The sequence below is a fragment of the Misgurnus anguillicaudatus genome, chromosome 19 (assembly GCF_027580225.2).
Source record: "Misgurnus anguillicaudatus chromosome 19, ASM2758022v2, whole genome shotgun sequence".
In the NCBI taxonomy this organism is placed as follows: Eukaryota; Metazoa; Chordata; class Actinopteri; order Cypriniformes; family Cobitidae; genus Misgurnus; species Misgurnus anguillicaudatus.
This window is the reverse complement of record NC_073355.2, coordinates 28,764,727-28,783,139: the sequence shown is the minus strand read 5'-3', so window position 1 is coordinate 28,783,139 and position 18,413 is coordinate 28,764,727. Positions and strand designations below refer to the sequence as shown.

The window sequence follows — 18,413 nt, the reverse complement described above, 5'->3', positions numbered from 1 at the left end:
AAGGGTCTAATCTAGCGAAAGGATTGTCATTTTTGGCAAGAAAAATAACTTCTCGTCTATATCCGGTCTTGTGACGCGCCAGCACGACCTCACTTAATTGCGTAATGATGTCGAAAGGTCACGTGTTACATATATGAAACGCACATTTGCGGACTATTTTAAACAATAAACTGACATAAAGACATTAATTAGTATCATTCGACATACAACAACGTCGGAACGGTCCTCTTTCTCACACTTGTAAACACTGGGGCGTAGTTTCGCATATGTCAACCGTGACCTCCTGACGTGATGACGTATTGCGTGTGTCACAGGACCGGAGATAGACGAGAAGTTGTGGTTTAAAAGTGCATTTTTTTTCTTGCCAAAAATGACAATCGTTTCGCTAGATAAGACCCTTATGCCTCGTTTGAGATCATTCAGGGTCCTTTGAAACTGCTTTTTTTTTTTTATTAAATAATCCTTTAATATCCTAATGATTTTTGGCATAAAAATATTTTTACCCATAATATGTGGGCTATGCTACAAATATACTTATGCTACTTATGACTGATTTTGTGGTCCAGGGTCACATATGTCAACTGTTCATCTAAATACAAGCCAAATTTGACTGTATTAATAACTATTTTTTTGTCATCATGCATTTACTCCACAATTATTGAACACATACTTCGTTGTAATGAAATGTTAAAGAAATCCAGCCTTGTGAAGATTGAATTGCCTTCATGGTGACACAAAGATGTAGTTCGACCCTCGGGGGGTCTTCATTCCCCTCCCTGCTGTCTAGACTGACTTAGATCGCAGGGCTTTCCAGTCTTGGTTCAAAGCCCCCAAACAGTATTTTCAGATAAAGAGTGAGAAGGTAGAGTGAGAAATGTAGCTTTGTTACAGTGAATTGATTCCACTAGCTGTATAATAGTGAATAATTTGCGTTTATTATTCTGACCCACTGCACAATACATTAATTATGAGATCAGTTATTGTATTTATGACTCAGTTATTGAGTGAAATAATGTAATATTCTGGGCCATTTTAGTTTTTCTCCGCGCGATGAATGATTTTGTGATATGTAAACTTTCCAGTAAAAAAATCATTTTTGTGTGAACCGTAGCTGATGCACTGTGGCTAAAAGAAGATTAATTTCAGCTTGACTCACAGGTGCTTAGAAGTTAGATGCTATTTAATTTTTTTGCTGAGAATCAATCAACTGCAGTATTTTCTTTTTGCTTCAAATGCAACATTTGTGCCAAGGGTATTTAGCTTGAGACTCTTTAGATTCATAAATGATTCATTTGTATTGTTAGTTATGGCCTTGGTTAATAATAGCCTCCCTTCAATATGCTGGAATGCATACAGGAGAGGTTTTTTATGGCGGTTTTGGTGTAATGACGGAAAGATCTGCTTACACAACCGCTGTCTTAATGACAGATCAGAGGAGCTAAGCATCATGCATTCAACACCACAGCGGATCTGTATTTGCCTCTGAAAAGTGGCTTATGATACACACCCTATTATACGACATCCTCCGATTTTCAGATCAAAAGTTATTAAAAGAAGAGAAAAATAAAGCTCTCACTCAAAGCTATCAGATTTAGAAGAATTTTATGATATTCATTTTGTATTTTTTAAAGCTGAAAGCTTCAGTACCCATTTCCTGTAATTGTATGGATAACAATAAAGCAACATATATGAGTTGGGGAAGAGGGTCATGGGAGTAAATTGATACAATGACATACATCATTTTTATGTTTGCATGAGCATGCAGTGAAACTGGAAACATTAAGATGAAGGCTTAACCTGAAGTCCATCATTATGTCATAAAATTTTCCCAGATTTAATAGTGGGGAATTTGTAAGGATGATCAATCATGGTCGGTGTGCGTAATCCCTGGTGCACAGTTTTCACGTGAACGTGCCTGTGGCGGGTGGTGGCACTTGTAGCCATCAGAGAATGATTAACAGCAGTTTCCACATGTAAAACCAACTCACCCTGCATCAATAACACTGCATCAATGAGACTCATCCAACAATTTGTTATGTGCCGTTTTAAAGCGCCGGCATTCCAGTAACGATAATTTAGTGGGACAATAGAGTTGGTAAGTGCCTAATTAAAGCTCCTTACCTGACCCAAATGCTTCACAGGTCAGATTCTGTGATGAATGGACGTTCACGTGTGAATCTCTGCTTATGGTTTAGACGTGCAGTGTTGTTATGGGGCGGGGCAGCAGAGCTATCGCTGTATTGAGATGTGCTGAGACAGCATGAGGTCACTAACCTCCATCAGCTCTATGTCCACCTAAACCCTCAAACACCAACCTCATCTCCGTCTATTATGGCTGGAGAGCTGTAAAATGCCAAAGATGAGTGGAAAGAGATGACGTAGACATATTATTACGTCTTTAAATGCCTCTTTATCTCGTTAAAGTTGTGAAAGATGCTATATATTAAAAATAGACCAAACAAAGGGTGTGATTGTGAACTGTATTGATGGTATTCATCTGTTTCTAAGATGATGAATGTGTCTTATTTACACTCTGACTGGCTAGTGTATTGCAGGTGCACACAGAAGCCCCATTTCTACTTCCAATTTACTTCCTATTTAGTCCAGTCAAAGTGTCTTCCCTCTGGTCTGAGACATGTGATAAACATGGAGAGGGATTGGTTTGGAGGATTGACTTGGCAACAAATGCTGGTGGAAAGATACGATACGCAAAACTGGATAGATTTTGGTATATGCCAGGCCCAGATCAACCGTAAAAAAGCAATCTCAGAACACCTAAACAACCACACACCAATGCGCCGCTAAGTATCCCCAAAGATATTTAATATTAACAAGATGTGTCACTGGTATTGATATGAATGAGGGAGATGGCAACGGTCAGTATGGTCGCTCTAGTCTCGCCTTCCAGTAAAGAGAGCCAATCGAAAACTGTTATAGAATGACATCTTCTAGCAGAGGAACTTTGCGCATGCTCAGTATATGACAGGTCTTGCTGTAACAAGACTTGAAGGCATTACAAACATGGCGGCGCAGTGATACAAACATGGCGGCGCAGTGATACAAACATGGCGGCGCAGTGATGTATCATCACTCAATCATCCTTGCAACCACATAACACATCGGAACCAGGTGTGCCCCATACATCTTGAAAAGTGAAGCTGCTGACTCTTTGGTCGCCCCCTGGTGGCTGGCTGCAGTACAAGTCATAAACCCCGCCCTTTCCATTCAAACGAACGGGACACGGGTCAAATGAAGTATATAAAATTACACTTCCAATAACATTTTCAGAAAGATGGGCTTGGTCCTTTAAGAAAGTTGTTATCACGCCGATATATGTTCAATTGTTGATTTTTGTGATAAGTTTCATTTTAGCTAGTAATCTAATGCTGTAGAAATGGGGTGTGTCGTTATGATTGAAATTTGTGATTGACAGATTTTCTCAGCGAACTCTCGGAACTTCGAGGGAAGATTAACGATATAACTAACTATTCATTTTCAATTTCTGTGTTTCGATTTCACGGCGACAAAATGAGCTTTATTCAACTTACCTTATTTTAAGCCAGTTAAATGAGACGTTCAAGGGGCATGGTTGAATTGGGCGCACAAGCGTTTGGACAGAAGTTTGATACTGCGGCTCCGCCTCCAGGCTGCACGGACGATTCCTTCTTCGCATGCCCTGGCTCCAAACTGACGTTTTTGCGTAACATGGTCGGACATTTTGCCTTTAATTTATTACAATGGAAGGAAGCAACGTTGCATCGTACATTTTTTTACAGTTTATGCTCGGAACACCTTAGCAAAACATAGCAATGTCCTGGCAATATTTCACAACCATAATGCACACATAATAAATGCTAGAGTATACTTTATTATTTACAATGGTAAACTGTGGTAAATTGTAGTATACTGCAGTTAGTAATTGTTACACCAATGTAGGCTATGCTACAATATTCTGTAGTATTAACTACAGTGGATTGATAATCTGTAGTAGATACTGTAGTGTACTTTAAAGGGAATCCACTTTTTTTGGAAATATGCTAATTTTCCAGCTCCGCTAGAGGTAAACATTTGATTTTTACCTTTTTGGAATCTATTCAGCTGATCTCGGGGTCTGGCGCTACCACTTTTAGCATAGCTTAGCAGTATCCATTGAATCTGATTAGACCATTAGCATCGCGCAAAAGATAACCAAAGAGTTTGGATATTTTTCCTATTTAAAACTTGACTATAGTTACATTGTGTACTAAGATCGACGGAAAATTAAAAGTTGCAATTTTCTAGGCAGATATGGCTAGGACTATACTCTCATTCTTGCGTAATAATCAAGGACTTTGCTGCTGTAACATGGCCGCAGGAGGCGCAACGATACCACACAGCAGCCGAAAATAGTCCCCTTAGTAACTCTCAATGGCAGGGGACTACTTTCGGGCAGTGCGCAACATCACTACGCCTGCCGCAGCCATGTTACATCAGCAAGTCCTTGATTATTACGCCAGAATGAGAGTATAGTCCTAGCCATATCTGCCTAGAAAATCACAACTTTAAATTTTCGTTTGGTATTAGTACACGATGTGACTACAGAAGAGTCAAGTTTTAACTAGAAAAACATTGAAAACTCTTTGGTTATTTTTTAGCGTGATGCTAATGGTCTAATCAGATTCAATGGATTATGCTTAGCTATGCTAAAAGTGCTAGCGCCAGACCCGGAGACCAGCTGAATGGATTCCAAAACTGTAAAAATCAAATGTTTAACTTTAGGTGAGCTGGAACATTAGTATATTTTTTAAAAAGTGGAGTGTCCCTTTAATATATACTATGGTTAGGGTCACTAAACATTAGTATTTGTATCTATAGAATTTATAACAGTTTACTATATTAGTACGAAAGTGTACAATTGTTTTTCTCATATGGGTGGCGAAAAGTTCTGCACATATCGGCACCCCTCAAATTCTTTTCAGAAATTGTGAAAGTCATTGCACAAAATGGTCTGTGTGCCAAGAGCTGGTATGCTGAGAATATTAACTACAATAAAAACTGCCATCCTGCCACAGTTTTGCTTTTTTTTGTGAAATCACAAAGCATTACATTACATTACATGTGCATTTAATTTAAAGCAACGTATTAATACATTGTTTTAATTGTACTGTAGATATTGTATGGTTTAATAACCCATTACGTTTGTGTTTATTCATTTCATTACAGATCCCACGATTCCTAATGTTCAGGTGACCCGACTGACTCTAATGTGTGACCAGGCCCCTGGACCCATCACAATGGACCTGCAAGGTGAGTCTCACTTCAAACAATTCACCTGCCTTACGCCCAGATAATTCAATTTAATTAAAATCTAAGGGGATCCAACCATTACTTCTAACAATTTTGTCTAATTAGTATTCATAGTCTAATAATTCTGCGGTTTGAGGTAAGTGGGTTGAATCTTTGGTCTTGATTGTCCAAACAAAGGCTAACGGTCAAGCTGGAAGGGCAATTGCTTAGTTGACACTATTGACAGAGGCTCAGTTTCCCTGCACTGCATACTGATGCTTCACCTCCCCTGCCTTCAGAGAAATGATGTCATACCTTCAGTGGCCAACCAATATCATGCATGCAGACTGAAGATGGATATCTGCAACACAAATCAATCGTACAAGCTGCATGCAATAATATCCATGCCCTCAATAGACTAGAGGGGGCTGTGGTGTCTTTTGACTGCCAGAGCAGATTTCTGACCCCCCTCTTTTGCTTTCAGCCGATGCGTTTCTCTCTTTAACAACGGGAATACAGCAAAAAGGTCACCTGGTTGCTAGGCAATAGGATGATTCTGGGCTGTTTAAGTCAGCGCTTTAAGTAAGAAGACCTTTTTCAGCCATAAAATCTGTAGCATGCTTCACAGTGTGAAAACAGTGTTAAAAAAGACATAGCTGAAGCACATTTCCTCTTCTTGAGCAAAACCAGAAGTGAGTCTGAGGTTTGTGTTGGTACAGGAAGGCGTTGCCCTCTTCAGACCGAGCACATTGTTGGGTATTCTGTGTGGACTTCCTGTTTAGCACAGCTTATGTTTTTTAAAACGAATTCTGGACTAAAAATAGGAATGAAACTGTATTCTTTTTTTTATCGTATTGTTTTTTTTTTTACATCCTGGCTGGCCATTTGGGTATTAGAACCAGCTACCCCTATACGGTCTAACCATTTATAAATACAAAGGGGAGAATTCTCTTAGAATAAATCGTGCCCGCTGCAGTTCAGCTTTAGATTTGCTTGATGTAATTATGCAAATTAGGTAGGATCACAAGCATGGTCACAAAATTAACTATAAAGGAAATTTACATGTTACAGTTTACCATCTCACACGCTTGTTGTAAGTGCTAGGTTGTGTAAAACACAGTAGACTACAGTAATCTGTCATAGTTTACTGGAACTGTACGGGATCTCCTGATTCAGCTCTTTAAAATGACGAAAATGTGCCCGACAGCCACTGTATACATACCTGTATATACAGTACAGTAGTGGCCAACAGTGATGTACAGCATTTGCTTTAAATGCCACCTCAGGTTAGATTAAACCACTGATACAAAATGGACAAAACACTAACTTTAAGGGTATTTATTGCACAAAATAAGTTGTCATGAAGGCAAGCCACAGCATTAATTATGGAGTCTAAGTTTTATTGGAATAGTCGACACAAAAAAATGCACAGAAAAACAAAAAGCTCAGGTGCACTTCCTTGTTGCACTTAAATGTTTAAGTTGAATTTTTTTCAACTTTTAAATAATTTAAGCTAATTCAACTTTATTTTTATAATTTATAGCAACTCCTCACTAGTCAAGAAAGTTGAAATGAATTGTACATTTATGTTGATTAAACTTAAAAATTTAAGTGCAACAATGAATTTTTTACAATGTAAGATAGCATACGTTGACTACAATTTTGTGTTTTTATTAATACTTGTTTTATTTATACTACACAGTGCACGAAAATAGTCATCTGCTATTGAAAGTTACCAAGGGGGCTATTTTCTGCTGCTGCGTAATATCATTGCGCCTCCTGCAGCCATGTTACGGCAGCAAAGTCCTTGATTATTACGCCAGAATAAGAGTATAGTTCCTAACCATATCTGCCTAGAAAATCTTTTAATTTTCTGTAGGTCTTAGTACACGATGTAACTACAGAAGATTCAAGTTTCAACTCTTTGGTTATTTTTGAGCGCGATGCTAATGGTCTAATCAGATTCAATGGATTAAGCCAAGCCATGCTAAAAGTGGTACCGCCAGACCCGAAGATCAGCTGAATGGATTCCAAAACGGCAAAAATCCAATGTTTAACTCTAGGGGAGCTGGAAAATTAAAATATTTTTAAAAGTGGAGTGTCTCTTTGAAGCTGAACTTCAGTTTACACACCAATGCAACATGCATATTTTTAATGTATCTCTAATAAAATATTTGAGATGTCAATTGTTCAAAGTTGGATATCACTTTTGGCCATATTGTATGCTGTGATGCTGCTTTTGTATATCATTTTGTATATCATTTTGTCTATCATTTTGTCTTTAAATCATAGAGACAGAGCCGCAGTTATGCTAATTTAAAAACCACGCCCACCGGAGGGGAAAACAATCCATCCATCTACATTGACTTTTCTGGCTTATAACAAAAAACAGAATAATGCCTTAAAGCTGCTGTGTTACAATGTGTACAGCTAACAAGCCAAAAAACCCAGAAATAAGTTTTTATAAGCTGTCAAGCCGTAAAACCCAACCTTTAAGGAGAAAAAAGTGGATCGCCGAATATGTTTCCCTCTAGTGGGCGCAGTTCTATAGGAGTACTATGAAAAGTTGCCTGTTTCCACTTTTGTGTCTTTAAACACTCAATTTTTTTTTTGGGGGGGGGGGGTCGAAAGCTTATAAAAACTTATATCTGTGTTTTTTGTTAGCTGTACATCCTGCCACACAGCAGCTTTTAGGCATTATTCTGTTTTTGGTTATAAGCCAGAAATGACAAGGAGGCAGCCTCTCGCAACACAAGGTCAATGGAGACGGATGGATTGTTTTCCCCCCGGTGGGCGTGGTTTTCAGGTTATGACGCGTTGCGGTCTGTCTCTATTTCTGCCATGATTGCAATTAACTGCACTTTCTTTTAAACGTGAACAATCTAGTATTTATTTTAGACAGATAATGTAAGATAAGGATAGAAAAAGAAGAGATATTAGCAAGTGAGATGTTGGCAGAAGAGGGTTTTAGCCGATTCTTAAAGACAGCTACAGAGTCAGCAGATCTTGTCGCAACCGGTAGATCATTCCACAGATGAGCAACAGAACCAGTGAAAGTACGTGATAGTGATTTTTTCCATTTTTGAGATGGCACCACAAGCCGTCGCTCTGTGGCAGAGTGCATGGATCTAGATTCTAGAAGGTACATAAGTCTGTATAAGCAAGTAAAGGTAAGAGGGTGCTGACCCAGTAGTGGTTTTAAAGGCCAGGAACAGAGCTTTGAATTTGATGCGAGCTACTATAGGAAGCCATTGAAACCTGACAAAGAGAGGAGTGACATGCGCCCTCTTTGGCTCATTGAAGACCACTCTTTTTGGATCTTCGCAGCATTCTTGATCATCTATAGGGGTTTGGTTGTACAGGCTGGGAGTCCGGCCAATAACGCATTGCAGTAGTCCAGTCTGGACAGGACAAGAGCCTGGACTAGGATTTGTGTAGCATGCTCAGGTAGGAAAGGTGTAATTTACCTAATGTTGTAGAGGATGAATCTACAGGAGCGAGCGATGCTGGCAACATGCTCCGTGAAACTAAACTGATCATCAAGGACCACTCCCAAGTTTTTTAGCTGTCCTGGAAGGCATAATGGTTAAAGAACCTACTAGATGTATATGACAAGCAGTTCTGTCTTAGAAAGGTTTAGCTGGAGATGATGATGATCCTTAATCCAGAGTGAGATGTCACATAATGGAGTAGCGCAACTGTTGAATGAATTCACCCCTAAAATATATGCACCCATACCCATTAGTGGGAAAAGTCCACTGTACAAGAAAGGGTAAACAAACCGAATGCAATTTCACCCAAGTGAGCTGCACAGACTGTGTAAACAGAGCAATTGAAGCTGCAAGCAGCAGTGCGTAAGTAATCTGTGATCCAGGAACACAGATGTGGAGGAATCCTGCTGAACATGACCGCTGAAGCTGGCACCTCATGGCGAGACAGCCACTGGGATGGAAAGCACTAACCAGCCCGAGATTTTGATGGGCGCCATTGGGCCGACAGAGGACGTAAAGACTGTGACAGTCACTGGTGGTTGCAGGTGGGGAACCTGATTGCACCCCAGGCTTGAAATTTACTCACCATGACAACAGCGGTTCTGCTCCACTGACGTTCAGATTAGAGCAGCAGGAACCCAGACCTTATCAATGTGCTCTTAATTGAATCCTTGAAGTGAGTCCACATCGAAGCGCATGAATATTTTTGCGGGGTTTGTCGCATCTTGTCTCAGTGCCTCAGAATAAAGCGCTCTTAACCTTGGCTCTTCATCTTGGCTACTTTTAAATCTTTTGGCCTTATCGTGAGCTGGTCATAAAGCAATTAGTTGTTTGGCAGCGACAGCAATGACAACTCAACTTACCATCAAGATGGGAGGGATGTTAAAGTCATGTGCTACCCTTTGAAAGTCATGGCATTTAAACAGTCTAAATATTGTTCAGACCACCTTTTATAGGTTATGGTTTAACAGAACTTGATTAAGTGTGAAGTATGTCATTTGTCATTTTCTGAGAATACACGACCAAATAAAAGTGAAATATATATTTTTCATATATATATATATATATGTATATGTATATGTATATGTATATGTATATATATATATATATATATATATATATTAGGGCCGGGACTCGATTAAAAAAATTAATCTAATTAATTAGAGGCTTTGTAATTAATTAATCTAAATTAATCGCATTTTAATCGCATATAAATATTTGACCTGAGAACATTAAGAAGTAATTTTTACATGGATTTTAGTATACACTCTTAGAAAGGATGTGTTAATTTTATACACATCATTGTGCTGTAAGCTTTTAACACATTATGTGTAATTTTAACACATTATGAGTCATTTTGTCTTGATTTTGTGTTCAAGTATAACACATGTTGTGTTAAAAGTAACACAAAATGTGTTGTTTCAATAATAACACAGAGATGGGTGGATTCCAGGACGACGCAGTTAGTGTGTTGTCCCAGAATTAACACTAATGTGTTGTTTTTAACGTTTTGAGCCCTATTCGGACAGGATTAGTTTTACAGGGGTAGATGGCGTAATGTAATTTTACCACAGGACGTCGGTAATATTAATGGTCAATTCGGACGGGATTAGAAATCTCTGTAAAACATTCAGAAGTGGGAGGGGTAACTCGTTGGCGCAGCGCGTCACCTCTCGTCTTCACGTGCACGTTACCTTGCTTCCAGATATCAGATGTGCAAACAACATGACACAGACAAGGAAAACGCGAAACACTGTGTTTAATTTCAGTTTGGGGAGAACGTCAGTTTAATAAACAGTTCCATGCCTCTGAGAAGTAAATTTGACTTTTTTTTTAAGTTTGTGTCGTGTTTTATTCAGAAACTGACTTGTAACTGACTTGTTTCTCCGTCTAGAACGCAAGTAAATGCTTCTTTAAGCGCTTTTATATTTAAAAGAAACCCGCAAATTAAAAGGAAATGACGCGATTTACGTGTATATTTACAGCTGGTCTATTCGCACTGGATTTGTATTACCTGAGGTAATTTCTCCGGACCTTTTTACAGAAGGTAAAAGACGCCGTAATCTTTACTGACATTGTCCGTAATGATTACTGACATGGAGCATTCGGACTGGACTAAAATCACCGAGAAGCTCTGATAAAAACTTGCTTTACCCCACATCCCTATGTAAAACTAATCCCGTCCGAATAAGTCGTTGTGCCCGGAGTCGGGCTAATGTCCACGCTAGCTGCTGTGTATGTTTTGCATTGAGATGCTCGATGTGCTGCGGTGATATGTGAATTCCTTGTTGCATAGCTTACACACAACCATGCTTTTATCGACGCTTACATCCGTTCGTTTTTTATAAAAAAAAATTCCCTTCCACGGGGCCAACCAAAGCGATCTCATCAGCCTCTTGGTTCATGTTCACTGTGGTTTGTTGTGAAGTCATGAACGCTTTTTGGTGCTCCAGTATAATCGGTCCGCCGAAACTCATGAGAAATGTTCCGCGGTGCAAAAATAAGTGCGATTAAAATGCGTTAAAAATGTTTAACGCGTTATTTTTGTGTAATTAATTAATCTTAATTAACGCGTTAAAGTTCCGGCCCTAATATATATATATAATGAAAAATATCACTTGAAATATTTTTCATTATATTAAAAACCTTTTGATTTGAAGGCATGTCTGAATTTTTAAGATTAGTTATGTCGAGAACAACTTAATGGTGCCAACATATTAATTTCCTGTATTAAAAAACAAATTACCTCAGGGTACTGTTAATAAAATGCCAAAAGCACATTTTTGCAAATTCTTGGCAAAGGGTGTCTATTTTGAAGATCTAATAAAGCCCGGGATACACCGCACGATTTTGGGCTGTCCTAGATGAAAGATTACCATCGCAAAAGTAACATTTCTGTGATCGTGGCTCTTCATCAGTGGTCCTATGTCGTACAGTGAGAGAGGCGTAAAGATGTCCGTTTTCCCGATCTTGCATCCAAAGATAGCCTACGATAGTTTTCTGACAAATGTCAGTGTGTTTGTTGCTACAACCTGCGTACCAGTATTTGTTTACCACTAGCGCATGCTGGTGATGTTGCGCTAACGTGTGTCGCATCCGTCAAGTTTAATTTTTCGCTTTTTTAGGAAAAAATATAATATAAATGAGAAACTTTTAAACAGTAGTGTATATTTTCTAAAGGTTAGTTGTGTAGATAGCTGAGTACACTGGCATATAGATGGCAGGTTTTCCCGCAGCACTTTGCAGTTCAGGAGGCCCGCCTAACCGTACAGTCACATCAGCTACAAAAGTAAGCGACACAGAGCGACACGCACCTGCTTGATGGGCGTTCCTGGGCTAGTATCTAAAAGCGATATCAAAAGTCACTTCAGAGGTATTGTTAAGTTACAAGAATGATGTTTTTGGATTTAAAACTATTTATTTCTCGATAAAAGTAACAAAATATATGAGATAAAATGCCAAACTTATCAGATATATACAGAAATATGAATTTTCTGCCATCTTGAATTATTTTCTATGACTCGAGCCGCTGAACTATATCACGCTGCCCCTTCACTCCGATTGGTAGTCGCTTTGTCGCATCGCTCAGCATTTGCATAATATAGCCTTCTTGTCTATTTTGGCCCCACCTTGCTCGCACAGGGGCGAGCTCGTCGCTTGTCGCCAGCAAACGGCCACTTCCATTGAAAATGAATGGTAGCCTGTCGCTCTGTCTCTTGTAGCTAATGTAACTGGGGGTAAGGTGGGAAACCCTACCGCTTTAACTATGTCGTCCAAAAATTTTTTATTAAATTTCGCTGCACAAAAGGTGTGGTCCATCACTGTCTGGAGGATAACTAGCGAGTTGATAAAACATCTCAGAGAATAGCGCGGACGCGCGTCACACCGCAAGTGTGCACGTGAACCACATGACCAAAATGAGATAAAGACGTGGCCTGACGTGGATAGCCAGTTGATAAATGCGTGTTCGTGAGAATTGTAAGTGGACTTATGTTTTGGGTTTATTTAAGCCTGTTATTGTATTAGTATATAATTCTTGCAAATTTAAAGTAAGTTAGCAGGTGATTTTGTTGTTTGTAGCTAGGTTGCACATGCCTGTTGATTCGATATAATTGTTGAGCGCTCTTGCTCACGTTATTTATATGCATTATTTAAATGCTACAGTAGTTACACTCCTTTAAGATAATGTAATTAATTGGAAAATAATCAGTTTTTACAATCCTCACGCTATCTATCATCGTTTGCCAGTTTGCCATCTGCTTCAGTTTGTGTTTTTAACCCTTTAGTTTCACTTCATCACGCAGCTATTCCAGTTAGAGGTATCTGTTAAAAACATTTAATTCGTTAATAATCTAGTATGTGTTCGTTTTCTGTCATATTTTCTTCAAAATTAAGTTTTATTTGAGTGTTTTTAATAAAAATATTTTCATTTTCATCATGAAGGGTACGCCCCGCCCCTTTGATTGCCACGCCGCCAGGCCCCGCCCATCCGCCCAACCCTTTCACCTTAACTAACACATTTTCTGCGGGAAACCATGGATGGCATCAAAGCACACAAGTACTAAAATTCACAACAATTTGATTTTGATTTCATGGGGACTTTAAGTACAAGGAAAGCCACTGTGCATGTGACTATTTTAACTACATACAGCTTTCAGTGCGGTTCAGTACAGGGTTCAGTAAGCAACAGACGTTTCATATCCATTCGAGTCAGATCTTTTAAGAAAATGAGATTCAGTGAGTTATGTTGATGCTGATGGAGGGGGGGTGTGACCGCGCTGAACTCTGCAGCAGTGGGTGTGAGGGTGTATATGATGCTCTCATTCTCACCTCATACCAGATTGCTGCTCCTCCAGACGGATAACATCTCCACTGGGATCTTTCATATTATTCATCTCTATTCATCTCCATCCAATGCTGTCTTGCCGCTGTGTGGGCGTCAAACAAATAAAAAAAGCATCTAACTACAACTTCAGCAGTAACAAACCGTGTTATAAGCAACCACCACCCCTGAAGTCTTTAAGTGGAGGGGAGGAGGAGAAATGAAGAAATAAAAGAGAGCAAATGTCTTCCCCATTATTTTCACATTTACAGTCTTTAACCTAATACAGCTTTAATAACTGCTATTTACTTTAGCGTTAGACAGTAAACTGGAATTTTAAAGGTCCCATTCTGTGTTTTTGAAGCTTTGATTGTGTTTACAGTGCACAATATAACATGTGTTCATGTTTCACGTGTTAAAAAATCCGCAGTATTTTTCCACACAATTTACTTATCTGTATAGCGCTGTTTTTACTGTCCTAAAAACAGGCTGATGTCTTCCTTGTCCTATGAAGTTCCTCATTCAGAGATAAGTATCGAGTTCTGATTGTGTAGCTTGATAACTGTGTTGTGATTCGATAGCAGCTTAGCTTGCAGTTAGCTTAGCTGGCTACTGACGTATTCCTGTGGGTGGAGTTTAGTCAAAACACTGTTTTACTGACGTCATTAAAGCAGGAAGTAGAGGGTTGTTGACCAAACCGGCCGTTCGCTGTAGGCTTTGACAGGCAAATTCTGTTAAAGAAAATATATCGCCTGATAATGAACTTTGACCATTATCATTTTATAGGTATTATTTATCCTATTATAGCAACATTACACACTAACTAGGGTTTAAAAATGGGATCAGGAAGAATGTGACCTTTAAAGGCTTCAACTGTGCTTTTAAAAATCATAATCTATTTAACATGAATTTACACAAAACGAAACAAGCAAGGTCATCGAACAAAAGTTTATTCCTCAGTGCTTTCATTTGTTTCATTTCAGAATCAACATAGACCCTGTTTACACCTGGTATTAAGATACGTTTTGGTCGATAGGATCACAAGTGTACGACGCTATGATGTAAACAGGGTATAAAGCATTTTAACTGTTGTCCACATTCAGAGGTAGTCTAAACACATTAGACCTGATTCCTTTTGTTGGCGCATGTGGCAGAATGTGTTTGAAAAGCCATAAAAGACTGTCTACCCTTCTCCTAGTGTGTAATACAATGTTTTCCCATTAGTCCTGACTAATGCAAACCCACACTGTTTGTTATATTTGATTAAACAAATGCGTCTGTTCTCCGCTTTTGTAAGTGTGTATAAGTTGTGCACGCTTATTTCATCAACTGCTGTTAAATATCTCTTAATATCTTATATATACTCTCACATAACATTAGTGGGCGTCAATTTATAGCCATCATTTCTCCTGCTCGGTTTTAAAAGACTCACCCATAGACCATCCTCTCGACGTAATCAATACAGAAGCGGTGAAAAGTGGACAAAAGAGACAAATTAAAACACCAGGTGTGAACGAACATACGTCTCTCTCGTCCACATGTGATCCAAAACGCAATGTTTTCTATGTTTAAGTACTATAATTGGGTTCCCAGTTCCTCAATCAACCTAAAAAAATTGTGAAAAAAGATCAACCCAGTGACTTAGTTTTGGTAAAGCATTGCAAGCATGTGAAAAAAATAGGTCATTGAAATTTGGCCTCCCCTGTGATGTCAGAAGGGGATAATACTGCCCCTTAATCTGCACTATCCAACCACGACACTGCCATTGAGTGCAGAGATCAGCTCATTGCATTTAAAAGGACACACCCAAAAACGGCACATTTTTGCTCACACCTACAAAGTGGCAATTTTAACATGCTATAATAAATGATCTATATGGTATTTTAAGCTAAAACTTCACATGTATTTTACATCATAAAAAAGTCTTGTGAAATTTAATACCAGGAATAAACAGGGTCAGTCTCAGACTCCTATAATTGCTAAGAGAAATGAAAATAGGAACAAATAAAACATTTGGTAAAATACATGTTAAAAGACTATGGAGCTGTAAAACTAAAGGTAAAATAATCTTGATCTCACAGGAATTCATAGGTATTTTATGAATTTGCTAATTTGTATGAATTTTTACAATGTAAATGGAACAAAAACCTTTAATTATTTCATGAAATGAAACCCCACTCATAACCCTAACGTCAAAGGCAGATCATACAAAAACTGATAGATGTGGTTGCATAAAAGTATGAATTAGCTTGTAAAATAATTGCATTTGCATAAATTTGATAAAATATGTGTGAGTTCATATTGACCTTCAGTGAACCATAGAAACCAGGAACTGGCATCATGCGAATAACCACAAATCTTAAACAATGCCGTTCATTGTATCAATCTCCTATTTCCCTTTCATGTTTTTTTAGCATCCATTACAAAGCACTTAGGGGCAGATTCAACGGATAAATTGATAATGCAGCAATGGCACACTTACATGGACGCTTTTTGCTTTGAACCCAGTTGAACAACATGCACAAAAATCACGTGACCTGCACCATTAAAGACTGGTAGGATATTGTTTTCTGTTGTTGTTGTTGTTATGAAGAGAGCAAAAAGCCTGTCGATGTCCATCCAACAGATAATAAACTGAACGGCCATTTTTTATTTACACAGGTGACCTCGAAGCTTTGAAGAAAAAGAATTTCACCATGAAAGAGGGAGTGGACTACAGGGTGAAAATCCACTTCAAGGTGAATAAAATCACATTTCAGAGCATAAAATTGGAGTAAAACAATGCGATGGTGGCAGTTATTCTACTTTATAGTGTGGGTTCGTTTCAAAACCTATATTATTCTGAGATGCTGTCGATGTGAAAAAAGCATTTCCTTGTTTTAACAGCACCAATGCTCTTGCATTGCTGTGACTTTTATAAGCGATTGCAGCCTTAAGGCAACTGTAGATGCTGTAAGATGTGAAATGCGTGAGTTGAAGTGTTCATTTCCTGTCATGACTAAATGCTCCCAAAGGTCAGCACTAAAAGAGCATGCAGAAATAATCAAGATTCATTAAAATTAACACGCTTAAGTGTAAACACTTCAGAGTAAAATATGTTTTTATGCTTCTGAAATGTTTTTCACCAAGCATGTTTAATTTGTCCCACAATTAATATATGTTGCTGTCAATCAAATGTGACCCATTCCTGCAAAGTCATAGGACATAAATCCATCCCACAGTCCACTTGAAAGGGCACAGAAGGAAAACAGTTAATGGTAAAATACTTGAATAGACAGGATATTCATTTCACGGCACAGCCCTATGGGCTTTTCTCACTTAGATGTGAAGTGAATTTTCAAGGATCTAAAAGGACCTCTGCTGGTGACTCCTGGTATTCCGGGTTGAATGTCCTGAGAATGTAAATGGGTTGAATGTCCTGAGAATGTAAATGGCATGTTAGATTAATAATATTTATTCAAATTTATCCCATCTGTTCCCATTAGGTCAACAGGGACATCGTGTCTGGACTGAAATATGTGCATCTGACCTACAGAAAAGGACTGAGAGGTAGAGCATCTGTTGTCATGAATTTAAATGTGGGCCTTGGAGCTTCTCTGGGAGTTTTAGAGTCAAGGGTGTACGGATATCTTTATTCACAGATCTAGCGGTTCTTTATAATAACATTTCGCGAACCTATTTTGAAGTCACATCTGATAAATGTGTATTTTATCTGCTGTTGAACGGTCCATCGTGAGCAATAGATTAAATATACAGCTATTCATATTTAATGCATTCTGTTTGAGATGTGATTTTTAGACCAAAAGTTGAATAATGATAAAGGATAACAGATGCTTATTTTACACTCAGGAAAATGTGACCCAGTCTATAAAAAAACATTTTTTTCATGATTTTTATACAATCATATGGGTCATTATACAGAAAATGTGGAATTCAGGTGATGGAAATTTGCTTAAATGAACTTCTTTCAACATACCCAAAACTTCTTTAATAGCATTAATTAACTTGTCAAATCTATGAATCCGCAAAACGGGGAGCTTAATCTGTTTTTTACTTTTTAATACATTTTAATAAAGAATCCATGAGTTAATTATTTGTCATTAGTGTTACCTGTTGTTTAAACAACATTAATGTTGCTACTAAATATTTTTTCTCATTACAGCTTGTGTAAAGGTTGAGTAGAGGAATAATAACAGCAAGAAAAATAATTGATCATTAATATTTATTTAATTAAATTCTTCATCTTTACCCAGCATTGTATGAAATTATTTGATCCTCAATTTAACTTTTTTCTTTAAAACCAACAAAAACAAAAATATTCAACCAAAAAGGCTTTGATGCAAAGACTGAAATATCAACAATGTCTTACATCCCATATCAACAACAAAATATTACTAGAAAGTACAAGAAAATACATTCATAACACCAAAACTTGGTTTAACACCAATGACACAATGTAACACCAATGACACAATTAGAATATAATAATGAATATGATAAAACTTACAAACTTTCATAAAATTGTTCATCTTGTTTTGTTTTTATGCTTTTATGGTTGGTCAGTTGAAGGAATAGTGCTAAGGAAGTACTCATTAGAGAAGTAACACTAATGACAGTAACACCAATGACAATTTACAGAAAAAAAAATATATTTTAACAAAATGGCTGTTCTACATTTCATGAGAGATGTAACAATCACATACTTATTCAGTATAATGTATTTTTATGTAAAGATCTTAACACTCCCAGCTATAAAAAAGAGTAACAGAAATGACATCCAAAAAAATCTTATCTCAAAATTCTTAGATATATCATGATATTTTAGACAAATAAGG

At 37.9% G+C, this 18,413-nt stretch overlaps 1 protein-coding gene across 2 annotated transcripts in view; it reads left to right on the top strand.

Moving 5' to 3' along the window:
* arhgdig (Rho GDP dissociation inhibitor (GDI) gamma) overlaps positions 1-18,413 on the top strand; it is a 34,356-nt gene that overhangs the window by 14,132 nt on the left and 1,811 nt on the right. For both annotated transcript variants that reach the window (XM_055194157.2, XM_055194156.2), the window contains exons 3-5: positions 5,203-5,286; positions 16,240-16,316; positions 17,064-17,127. In XM_055194157.2, coding sequence (XP_055050132.1) covers positions 5,203-5,286; positions 16,240-16,316; positions 17,064-17,127 — 225 coding nt within the window. The remainder of the gene's footprint in view (positions 1-5,202; positions 5,287-16,239; positions 16,317-17,063; positions 17,128-18,413) is intronic.